This window comes from Lipotes vexillifer, unplaced genomic scaffold (assembly GCF_000442215.2).
Source record: "Lipotes vexillifer unplaced genomic scaffold, Lipotes_vexillifer_v1.1 scaffold944, whole genome shotgun sequence".
NCBI lineage: Eukaryota > Metazoa > Chordata > Mammalia > Artiodactyla > Lipotidae > Lipotes > Lipotes vexillifer.
The window spans coordinates 1,328,316-1,340,161 of record NW_006785040.1 but is presented as its reverse complement, the minus strand read 5'-3'; the positions used below and the strand labels follow the sequence as shown (position 1 = coordinate 1,340,161).

The 11,846-nt window shown below is 45.9% G+C and overlaps 1 protein-coding gene across 1 annotated transcript in view; it reads right to left on the bottom strand.

Moving 5' to 3' along the window:
* Positions 1 to 11,846, bottom strand: part of PAXIP1 (PAX interacting protein 1) — a 46,461-nt gene that overhangs the window by 25,691 nt on the left and 8,924 nt on the right. Inside the window, exons 4-6 of the mRNA XM_007457183.1 lie at positions 11,021 to 11,084; positions 4,104 to 4,217; positions 968 to 1,582 (exon numbers count right to left, since the gene is read on the bottom strand). Of these exons, the coding sequence (XP_007457245.1) occupies positions 968 to 1,582; positions 4,104 to 4,217; positions 11,021 to 11,084 (793 nt within the window). The remainder of the gene's footprint in view (positions 1 to 967; positions 1,583 to 4,103; positions 4,218 to 11,020; positions 11,085 to 11,846) is intronic.

Below are 11,846 nucleotides of genomic sequence, written 5' to 3'. Positions count from 1 at the left end.
CGGGCCGCACAGCAGGAGGTGAGTGGCAGGCGGGCGGCAAAGCTTCACCTGCCGCTGCCCGTCGTCGCCTGCGTCACTGTCTGCACCATCCCTCCCCACCCCCGTCCGCCTGCAAAAACCGGTCCCTGGTGCCAGAAAGGTTGGGGACCGCTGCCCTGGAACACAGCAAGGTCACGCCTACTCCGGGGTCTTCACAGACGCTGCCCCTTCACCCGCAACTCTGCCCTCAGTTCTGCCCAGGGCCGCCTGCCGTTGAGTCTCCGCTTAACTTAAGGGGCCTCCTCCCCCAGCGGCCCTCATAGTACACGACCCCGTATTACTACCTTCCGAACACCTATGCTGACTGTCGGCCTGCTCCACCTGCAAGGAGGGCCCGGGGCCCGTCTGTCTCATTCACCATCTTGCCTCCGGGGCCCCAGATACGCAGACGGGCCCACACCACCCGGACGACTTCCTCTCCGTCTTCACGTGAAAAACGTTTACGAAACCTTTCAAGGTCCATCCTGTACCTAAAGGCTCCAATCACAAAACTGTGAATTAAAATTAAGGCTCCGTCAACGAGTGAATTAATTTATGTTGTGCTATTTGTCTACCGTGAAGTTCGGTATAAGCAAACGAGGAACAGCTGGCAGCCTGCAGGCTTCTCTTTGCTGCCACCGCTAATGAAACTGAGCAAGCGTGGAAGCCGTTTCCGGGGACAGCGCCGCCACTGGCGTCCTGGTGCCAACTCAGCAGAGTCAGGCCTCCAACTACGTGCCCGCCGTCACCCTCTCGTACACGGCATTTATGACACTGAAATGCGTACACGTGTACGTATGCACGGATAAAGACAATGGGACATGCTCTCAGGCAAATAAATACTGCTTGTAAGTTACTTGTCCTGAAGCAGCAGAAGACAATAAAATAAATATCTGAAAAGGCTGTAAAATCCAGTATTTAAATCTTTGTTTTTTAAAGAGTGACTTACATGTGCTACGTTGGCCGGCCGGCTGATCTGCTGAATGTCAGCATTATTAGTGATATTTCGCAACGTCCGCACAGCTGGACTCCAAGCGGCTATCATCTCTGACCTTTCGGAACTCTGGAGGCTTTGTCCTGAAGCCATTAAGTTACCGCGGACCTCGGGGGGCAGGACGTTCCCTGGGACGGGCGGCACGTTGGCACACAAGTTAATTAACCCGGGCTCCTGGCCAGGAGGCAGCCTGCGCTTCGCTGCCGCTAAGTGCGGGGCCTCCGCGGGGGTCCAGTTTAAATTCCTCTCCTGTTTCTCAGGTGACGAATCTGAAGAATCGTCAAACATCAACTCCCCTTTGGATTTTTCAGCGTTCGACTTGGGTGAGAGCTGCTGGCCGCCCGAGGGGGAGCCGTCCTGAGAGCTGGCGGGGCTGGACCTCTCCCCCGCGCTGGCCTCCTCCGGGGACTCCGGTTCCTCGTGCTCCTCCTCCTCTTCCTCCTCATAAACGATGAGGCGAGGATGGTAAAGGGCTTCGTCCTTCTTAGTCTTCTCAGATATGCAATCCAGGACCCAGTCGGGCGTCACGATTTTAATGCTTGCTCTCTTTAAAGCACATTCATATTTCTCCTGCGGGCGAAGCACAAACACACACGGAAACAAAACCGCGGGTTTTATCAGATTTCCTAGAAGTACGCATTCGAAGCAAGAACTTTAGGAGAGGGACACAGCTCCTGTTGTTGCCACTTTTCGCAGAGGAGACAGAGAACACGCAATGCAACGAACCGTGTGTCAATGGTCTTAGGTCAGCCTCAGGTCTGCCGAATTAGCTTTTACAAAGGCAACTTTAGGTAACGCTACGCACAGCTAGGAATCCTAAGAGAGACTCTCAGGAACGCAGAGACTCTCAGGAACGCTAGGCGGCCTGCCGTCCAATCTGGTTGCCACTGACTGCCGCTCTGTGCAAAGTGTCCCTGAGGACGGGGCACCTTCAGGGCCACAGGCAGTCCTGGGAGTGCAGGGACGCTCCTCAGTCAGGTGGGTGGGTGTTTATCGAGCTCATTCTACCTAAGATACAAAGGCCACAACAATTCTCTGACCTAGCAAGGATTCTGACTTAGTTCTGGACGGAAGTTAAACATGCACAACAGAAATATAACAGAAACCCAGCACGAAGTCCCGTGGGCATAGGGCAGGGAGGCCTCGCTGGACGGCAGGGTCCGGCAGGGTCTGGCAAGGTCTGGTGGGAGCTGTGAGCTGGGGGCACTGGGCAGGGGCGCTGACAGGCAGGCAGAGGGCGCTCCTGCGGGGTAGAGGGCGGAAAGGAAGGAACGCCAGAGGGAAAGGGAGATGAGCAGGGCATCTTAAACGAGGAGTTACATGATAAAACGGCTTTTAAAATAAACAAGTTTGGAAACACGGCTCGGTTAACCGACAGAGTCTGACCCACCTGCTCTAAAGCCTCGGATAACAGCAATTCTCCGGAAAACACATCATTGGGGCCCTACACTTAAATCCACTTCCTGCTGTTGGCAGGGGGCCGGGCTGGAGGATCCCAGGGTCTCTCCCCAGCCCCACCCTCAGCCTTCAGCGGGGGTGAAGTGTTTACACCCAGAAACCAGCTCCCTCCTCCTGAGACTAATCAACCTACTTGGTTTTTCTATTGATTGTTATGAAATTCCTTCATTCTTCTCAATTTAAAACATTTTAAAAACTCAAGAATACAAAGGATAGTTTCATCATGCCATTTATATGTTTTCTCCATAACTTTATCAAAAAATGCAAAAACAAGAATTTGTTTTAAACATGCCATTTATTTTGTGTGTAGTCAGCTAGTCTGTTTGACAAATCCACTCTATTCAGATGCTGCCTCAAATTATAATCTGACTCTTCAAAAGTATTCTCATAGCTTTAAAAGTTATAAAGACTTCATTCCCCTTAAACTAGCTACCTAAAATCAAATGACTTATTTTTAGCCATAAATGAATACTGATATAAAAAGAAACCCTACACTATTCAACCAAAGCATACTACTTATCTTCAATTGTTATGTAAAATATAATTTTTTTACTCAAGTAGATTTTAAGACTCACCTCAAATTTTCAGAGTCTCCCCTTGGACTGTGCAGCTTACTAGGTTACAAGCAAACTCATGGGGCTAACAGGTTATTTTCTTGTCGGGAAATGAACATGAACAGCATGCATTTATGGGCCACCTCTGCTCCAGACGCCCTAGAAAGGGACCCTCTTGGCAGGGGGGGGCGTCAGCCTTCCACACCCCCTGTGCCCAGGCCCGGCCACACGCCTCCCACCCCTCCTGTGAGTCAGTGGCACTCGGGCGAAACATACACAGTGCTAACTCAGACTGAAGGCAACAAAAAAAGGAGGTAATGACTGACACGTGGAAACACTAGCTAGTCAAAAGGCTTTCCCTACTATAAATAGACTTAATTCTCAAACTTATAAATAATTGTTCATGGAGGGAAAAAAGCTTGATTTCCACACAACGGTCATTCTCAAACTTCATGTGCCTCAGGCTCCCCGGGCTCCCCCTTCCCTGTCAGGTTCTGATTTACTAGGTCTGGGGCGGGCTGGACAGACTGCGGTTCTAACAAGTCCCGGGAGGCTGATGCTGGTGACCTGGGACCCCACCTGGGACCCCCAGAGCCCTACGGCCCTCCAGTGCTTAGAGAGAAGAGCCCCGTGCTTAAGGAGATAAACGCAGTTTTAAATATTCCAGGTTATTAAGAAGGACAGTACACTAAGAACTTCACCAAATGCATGCTTATAATTATCCTCAGTACAAGCCTTTTAAAAAAATTGTGAAGAGGACTAATATGTATTTTCACAAAAATGAACTGAAGTTTCAGTGGACGTGAAAGGAAACTCTTAGAGATTCAAAAAACTGTCCTATTTTCAACATGAAATAAACCCAAATTTCTTTGTCTTTAAAAGTCACATCTGGCTCAAAACAAAATTTATAATCATCTCACATCGTTTGTGGAATGAAGCTGTGTATAAATAATATAAACGAATGTTATCAGCTTTTGTAAAACGGAATCCAGTTAATTTAAACGAAGTTCAAAGAAGATATCTGATTACTGGGAATACTTAAATGACATTCAAAAGGAGAACGTACATGGGACACTTACCCCCTTTGGTTCTGGAACAACCAGGTGCGTGCACTTCTTGTCGAGAGTCAGCTGGCAGCCCCCGCCATGGAAGGTGAGCATAGCCCACAGGGCGCTTCTGTCCTCAGGGGACACCTGGCAGGAACCAGAAAGCAAGCTTTCATCAGGAGGCTCCACCTCTGCTTACCTACTTGCTCACTTTATGATTAAAATACACTGTGACATCATAAAAATTTTGCTTTATCTACTTTCTCCCTTACTGAATGAAATTAACCTAAGGGTATTAGTGGGAAAAACAGATGAGCCTCTAGCTATTTGCTTGTTATAATAAAAACTTTTACTCCTATCGTGAGTTTTATAATCGTCACTTTTTTTGCCTTGTCACCAAGTAAATTGAAAAATACTTATATCCACACTCCAGAGATTGAATGGAGGATTATTTCGTTCTATAACAGAAATGATAGGAAAAAGAACTAGTACACCACTCCATCTTCCACCTGTGTCATTTTTTTAAACGTTCACATACAATAGTATCAAAATCATATTTAAGGAACTCCTTAATAATCAATGGATAACAAATACTAATTATGAAATGGATAAAATAAAAGGTAAAAATACAGTGGTGCGTAAGCTCAGGGGAAAACGTAAGTATCAAACACACAGAAAATAAGGCAAGCATAAAAGGAACAATTCTTATGCTTGCTGAGCGATGAAGTGGAGACTCCAGATGTAACGGCTCACGTGGTACAACAGGTTTCACTACAACAACCGACCAGCTACCATTTATTGCCTGCCTCCTATGTGCCAGGAACTGTGCCAAGGGCTCCGCGTCCACCCCTAGTCCCCGTGACCCGGTGGTGGGGTGCACACTCACAGAAATGACAGCTAGTAACTGGAAACCCAGACCCGGCTCCAAGCTGTATTTTCCCACTGCTCTAGACTGCTTCTCTAAGGGTGGTTACTACCAAACGTAATTACTAAAAAATAAATTTTAGTGTCTCAAAGACAAAAGAAACATTTAAGAAAAATAAAGGTGTTAATCCTAAGATAATCCTCTAAGTCCATTTTTTTCTAGATAACTTATAAACTGTGAATTATGGTTAAGACTTCTGAACTTTGTCTCAAGTTAATTTTTTTAAAGTGTTGACAAATAGCATGTTTTTTCCTTGTTAACTGCCATTATTCAGCCGGCCAAAAATCTAACATTCTATAGCTACTCTCATCCATTTCACAAATATTCCTAGAAATTATTTTGCATTCCATACTACTCTGTGAATACTAACAAGAACACACTAATTTTATAAAATCACGTTAAAAATCATTATCTTCTCTCTCTTTAATTTAGTAAGTCAGTGTCACATTTCAGGATACTGGATCAGAAGATGTTATTTTTCTTAGAGACTTTCACAAAAACATTTACATCCTGCAGCCTTTGGAGGTGAGATTTAATTACAAGGTAATACAGATTACTCTAATGAATCATTATATAATCTTTATTTAAAATGAAGGAAAACCCATAATCTAGATATGCCTTTATCACAAAGACTGGCCACCCATCAGTTAGGTATTATTTTTACTTCACTGACTGAAGTAACTTTAGTCCTGTACCCTGCTGGCCTGGATCCTGGCCCGGGTCTCAACAGGGCACAGGAAGTTGCTGTGGAAAGAACATCACATCGGGAAGCAGGGAGGCCTGGAATGGACACAGGGCCTCCAAACTCCAGCTAAGAGCAACTCAGAAAGCCTCTGAGAACCAGATTCTTCATCGGCGTACGTTTGGGTTAAATGACTGAGCGCGCGAACCAGCTCATTCAATGATCTGTATCAGCATAACTAGAATGCTCTTTCCACACCAAAATGTTAATGATAGTTACCTAGTGGTGACAGGATTATGGGGACATTTTAATTTTTATACTTTTCTGTATTTTCCAAATTCTCAAGAGCATTAATTTTATAACTGGGGAAAAGTGCTTTTCTTTTTTTTAAAAAAGTAATCTTCCTAAACTGCAAGTCTACAGTCTCAGCTAAGAAAGCCTGGATGTCTCCTCAACACCTTATGGCTGAGATCTGCAAGTTTCCAGGCGGTGTCTCGGGCCTTCCTGATCTGTGTGTGCCTCAGCCCTGGTCCTGCTCCCAGCTGCTGCCACACCTGCGCTCTGACCTGCGGCCCCTCACCTGAGCTGCTCTCCCTGCCTCTGTGCCCCGCCCCTAGCCTTGGCTCAGAGCCCACGGCCCCTGCACTCCCACAGCAAGCTGCCCCTTCTGAATGCGCACCTCTGTCCCAAGCAGAGGCCACACCTCCACCCGCACCCCTCGAGGAAGGGCTTCCCTCTGTGGCCCGGGGGCGCCCTCCTTCTCCAGGTCTCCCCGCCAGACACTCCTGGCCTGCAGCCCCACAAGCTCTCCTCGTCCCGTCTTGCTTGCGAGCTACCATCCTACCGACTGGAGCCTTAGGTGAGAATCACGTCCTCCACTTTGGTACCTTCGACAGGACCTAGTACAGTGCCAGGCACATGGGTAGGCAGTCAAGAAATATTTGTTGATTGAGATACAGAATGGAAAGGGCTTTGATCTTTTTAGTCCTCCAGATTTAAATGAGGACCCCGGCCAGGCTCTCCATCAGACTCGTGACCTGTCCCCGCGACCTACCCAGCACATTACAACAGAGGCCTCAGCCTGCATCAATACCGGCTCAGAAGAAGGCAGGTGATGTCTGTGCTTCCCAACTTCTGCTGGCACAAGCTCCCTTCCCTACCTCTCCCTGGAGAGCTCTGGAAGACTCCAACAAAGAGCTCCAGCTTGTATCAACACCCTGACGGGAAAAGACAGAAGGTCACTGAGAACCACCAAGCAAACAGTCCTTTCACAGTGCTGGAGCCCTGCCTGCCTGCCGTGTGCACGTGTGCATGTGCAGGTGCTCCAGAGGCCTACTAGGTGCAGGTTAACTGTCATGATCACCCCTCCTGGTACTGCTCCCACACCCTGCACCCGCTTCATCTCCACGTATGTGACATTCCCCTTCTGGACTGTGCCCTCACCCGAGGGGGGGAACTGTATCCTCATTTATCCGCACCCCTGGGCGTTGTTCCTGTCACAAAGCATCCTCACGTATTTGGTGAACCGAAGTCCTTTAGCTGCACACTGAACATACGTTTGTTAGTATGTCTCACAACTGAATTCACATTTTTTAGCAACCACAAAATACTAGTGTCCCCAGTGCACTTTTCTGAACCAGGGCTTCTTCGTATGAACTAGTATCAAGTAAAGCCTTCCCCAGTCTTAGCTGAATGATCTTTATTCAAATAAAGCAGAGCTTTCTTTTCACCATCACGAGTGGTGAACTGTGAGAATAAGTGTAGTAACTGACCCATAAAGATCATACCGACTCTGTTATTCCTAACGAATGTGCTTAAAAGGCTATAAAAAGGCTATAAAATTCTGCCAGAGCACTTCCTGCGTCCGCCTTGGTCCACTCCAGCCCCAGCCGCTCCCCACCCGGAGAAAAGCCTGCAGCCGGGCTGCTTCCCAGATGCCCGCACGCCCCCTGCTTCCTTCACGGGGTCCCCGTTCTCCTGCACTGACCTCACCTGTAGCTCCTCTGCCCAGAACCTGAGGTCCACCTAGACCCCTAAGCCTGTGTGCCAGCCACAGAGCCCCGCGCTGGCTGCTGTCTTCCCGCTCCCGGGTCACCGAGCAGCGCGGAGGGGCACCAATTGTCGCTCCGCACTGCTCCCTGGGGCCCTGCTCCGTCCCCGCAATAAAACCAACCACTACGTCTGACTTCGGCCCCTAAGCATAACACCCCTCCTCCGGCACCACCTTTACTTCCAGGTCCCCTTTCTCCCCGGATCTCCCCATAACCCCACACATTACGCAAGGCTCTATTCCTGACTACCTGCTCCCCTCTCTAGCCGCTCTGCAACAAAGCAGTAGCTCTCAGCCCCTCACGCTGCATCTCCCAGGCCCGACACTCGGACAGCGAGGGGCTTCAGTCCGACGTCTTCATCTTCCCTCAGAAGCCAGAGTCCTCTCTGTTTCCCACGTCCGGCAATGTTCCTACTTTGGAAAAGGAAGTCATCTGCCTAGTGGCCCCCTGTGGATCAGCCACCACAGGCTCTGCACGAAGAGGCCCCCTGTGAGCACCGGCTCCTCCCTTTGCACAGCATCCCCAAGTCACCAAGACCTTCCGATTCCCATCCGTTCCTTAGACCCACACCGTCGTCTTCTACACGTTGCTAACCTGGGTCCAAATCCTCATCTCAAGTCTACAGACTGTGACTGGCCCTCCTGTCCACATTCCCATCCTTACCCTGCCCTCTGTCCTGCTTAGAGCTCCCAGACCAGTTCCACCTACAAGACGGCAAATGATATTTATTTGCTTGCTTTTCTCCTGTGTTTTCCACATGCTCTAATGCCAATGCCTGCGTCTGCAATCCAAGATTAAATATACAAGAAGAACGGAACGGCGGCTACGTCATCGAGTTTCCCGCAGTCGCTGCCTGCCTGCGCGCTCGTTCTCCTTCCGTGCGCCCGGCCACACGGCCTGTCCTGAGGCCGGTCCCCTCGCACGAGCCTCTGCCCCCATCCGGCTCTGTGCCAGTTCTGCCCGTCGTCTCAGGCCCCCCACATCTTGCCGCCTCCACCAAGGCTTTCCTGACCCCACAGTCTACACCAGCGCCACCTTCTCTAAACTCACACCCAACACCCATGCCCCTGATTTAGCACATCCTGCATGTGTGCCGTGCGCACTAAAACCGCAGATGTTAAGTGTACTGCATAATTACCTATTACATATGCCAGAACCTTTGTGAAATGTAATCTCGGTTCTGTTTCTCTCCAAGACTGAAAGGCTCTCCAGTGCTAAACTCACAGTTAGCATTTAAACATGTCTAACCCCTAATTTTAACCCCTGTTTTAAATTCACATGCTCTTCATGTTCTTTTATATTTCCCAAGTCAGGTCCGCTAAGTACCACGTCACTATGACCCTGATCCCAGAAAATACCCACAGGACTCCCTGCCCCGGCTTCTTCCTCTCTCTCTGGATAGCGGGCTCTGAATCATGAACCCAGAAATCCAATCCATACAAATATAATTAAATGCAAAGTTTACATTTTAGCCACAGTACATTGTGTTTATGCATAAGGAGAAATAAAATATTTTCATTTTAAAAACTTTTCTGATATTTATTGTACATTTGGAACATACAGAGGAGTATAAACAATAAAAATTACATGTAACCACAGTACCCATCATGAGAAGATTTTCATTTTAGCCAACTTTAAAGGTCATCATGCAAATATACATTTATAGCAAAGATGTGAAAAATGCTGAAAAATACAAATACCAACAAAATTCTGGTTCTTAAGGGGAAAAAAAGCCAACTTTTCAAGGATCTCTATTAAATCAATGTAGCAAAAACAAAAAGAGAGGATTTTATCATTTTAAAGCACTTTCAGAATTTACGAGACATAAAAACACAATGACAAAATTCATTTTACTTATTGCTTGGACAGAGAAGGGATCATGGTGATACCGTTTGAATGAAAAGCTGAGTATGGCCGACAATCTAACAATATTAAGCTAATATTACCTGGTTCCATAATCCTCTACTACAAAGGTGTAAGAAAAAGGCAAGATTATAATCAAATTCCTTTTCGTCTCACCTAATATCCTTGATACATCCCTTTCTCAAAGGCTTCCACAGAGATGGAAGACTAAACGCCTTCTCAAAACTATCACCTTAAGCACTACAGACAGGGATGAGGCCTACTGAGGTCAGAGAAAATGGGAGCCCTCCCAACTGTGCTTCCTCCTGCCCAATGGCTACTCACTGTTCCATGTAACCTAAAAAGTGAGTTTAAACAACACCAAGCTGATTTTTCATAATAATTGTTTACTGTTCGAGGGTTTTTTACCTAGGGGGTTGAGAGGACAGAATACCATAAAACAATATTAAACATTCACTTCTCACACTACCCAGAATTCATTGCCGTTAACATTTTGGTCCCTTTTACAGATATTTCCTATATATTATATTTGGTTGATGTAATACTGTACATAACTGTTATATCCTGCTTCTTCCCCAGTTAAGACGTTCCCCACGTCTTTACATATATTCATAAAACAAAATTCACAACTGGCACCATAGCTAGATTAGTATGTAAGTGTATAGAACAGGTTTCTTAAACATTTCCAAATCGTGGATCATCTGTTTCCAAATTTACCCTCTTATAAATAAAGCTGCGCTGAACACCTTTATGCACCAATCTGCCCTCATTTCTATCAATTTGGGATAAACTTCTCAACACAAGAGCTGCACGGGAAGCAGAAAGAGTATTTTAGGGCTCTGGCCTGGCTCAACTTTTCTAGAAAACCCGCTGCGCTGAACTGCACTCCTGCTGGCGGAGGGGAGCTTGTCTGCAGCTCCGCCAGCACCGAATATACTGCTACAAACTTGATAAGCAGAAAATCTTATCTCAGCGCTATCAAGAAGTTCACGTCTTTGTTTATAAAGTGTATCAAATGTTTTGTTATACTTATTTGTAATTCCTCTTTATAGAAAGTTGTAAATTCATTTTTCTGCCTTATTTACTGAGGTCTTATTTTTTTCTATTATTGATCTGCATGAGCCCCTTATTTATTAATAAAATTCTCTGCCTTTATTTCTGAATGAATTTTCCTTGTCATCTTTTAATTTCATTTTTACTATGTTTTCATATTCAAGTTTTAAATCTTTGTAATCCTTTAGAAAGACCACTTTCACCCATTAAAGCTCTAAATCTTAAGACTAAGTATGAATATTTAAATCATTTTAAGTGTTTCATAAGGTCATACTGAATATGCAGTTTAGTAAATAACACTGGTTTACAAATACATCATAAAAAAATTCAGAACTGTTATGTGTAAATAACACAAGACTAATTGTACTATGCTTACCTGAGAGAGGCAGGCAGTGATTCCAAAGAAAATCTGACATGACTCTGGAGAAAAGCCATTTACTCTGTTTTACAGTTATTAAGATTCCAATGAGATGAGATTAGTGCAAGCTCTGTTTCACTAAGAGACATTTCCTATTGGCCCGTTTGGACATTGCCCACCCTCTGCTTCCCATTCAATCCATTTAGGAAAGAGACAGACTTAAGTTGACCAAAGAAGAGTGCAGGGCAGAATGGAAAAAAGAGAAGTTGACAGCACAGAAAGAACCTAGAGGTTTTCCGTAAAGTGCATTTTCAAATCCAATCTCTCCACTTATATCATCAATAAAATGGGCATAACATACTCATGGAAAAAACATCTAACTATATACACGTATATAAACACACACATGCCTATACATGTACACAACCACATATGGCATAGTGATCATTTTAAAAGCAAATTGAAGGTCTTAGGTTTACTTTAACATGATTACTTCTGTCACACAGCAGACTCTCATAAAAGAACTTGACTTCTGGTTTGATTACCATCATGAACTCTCTGAATTCAGGCAAGACAACCCTGAGCTTCAGTTTCCCCTTTGTTAAAACAAAGTTCGAATATGTAACTCCCAAGATTCTTCCCAATTCTAAAGCTCTGACTTTCAAATTCATTCAACACGTTTTCTGAGAGCTTACAGAGTGCAGACACTGGGCACAGGGCTCTCCATAAGCAGACATGACCTCTAGGTGCCTGTACTTTACGGTCTATTCAAAGCAAACATGACTTTTTTAAGAATCTGGAGTGTCTAGAATTCAAATGGGTTGAAGTATTACTTCTCTTTCCC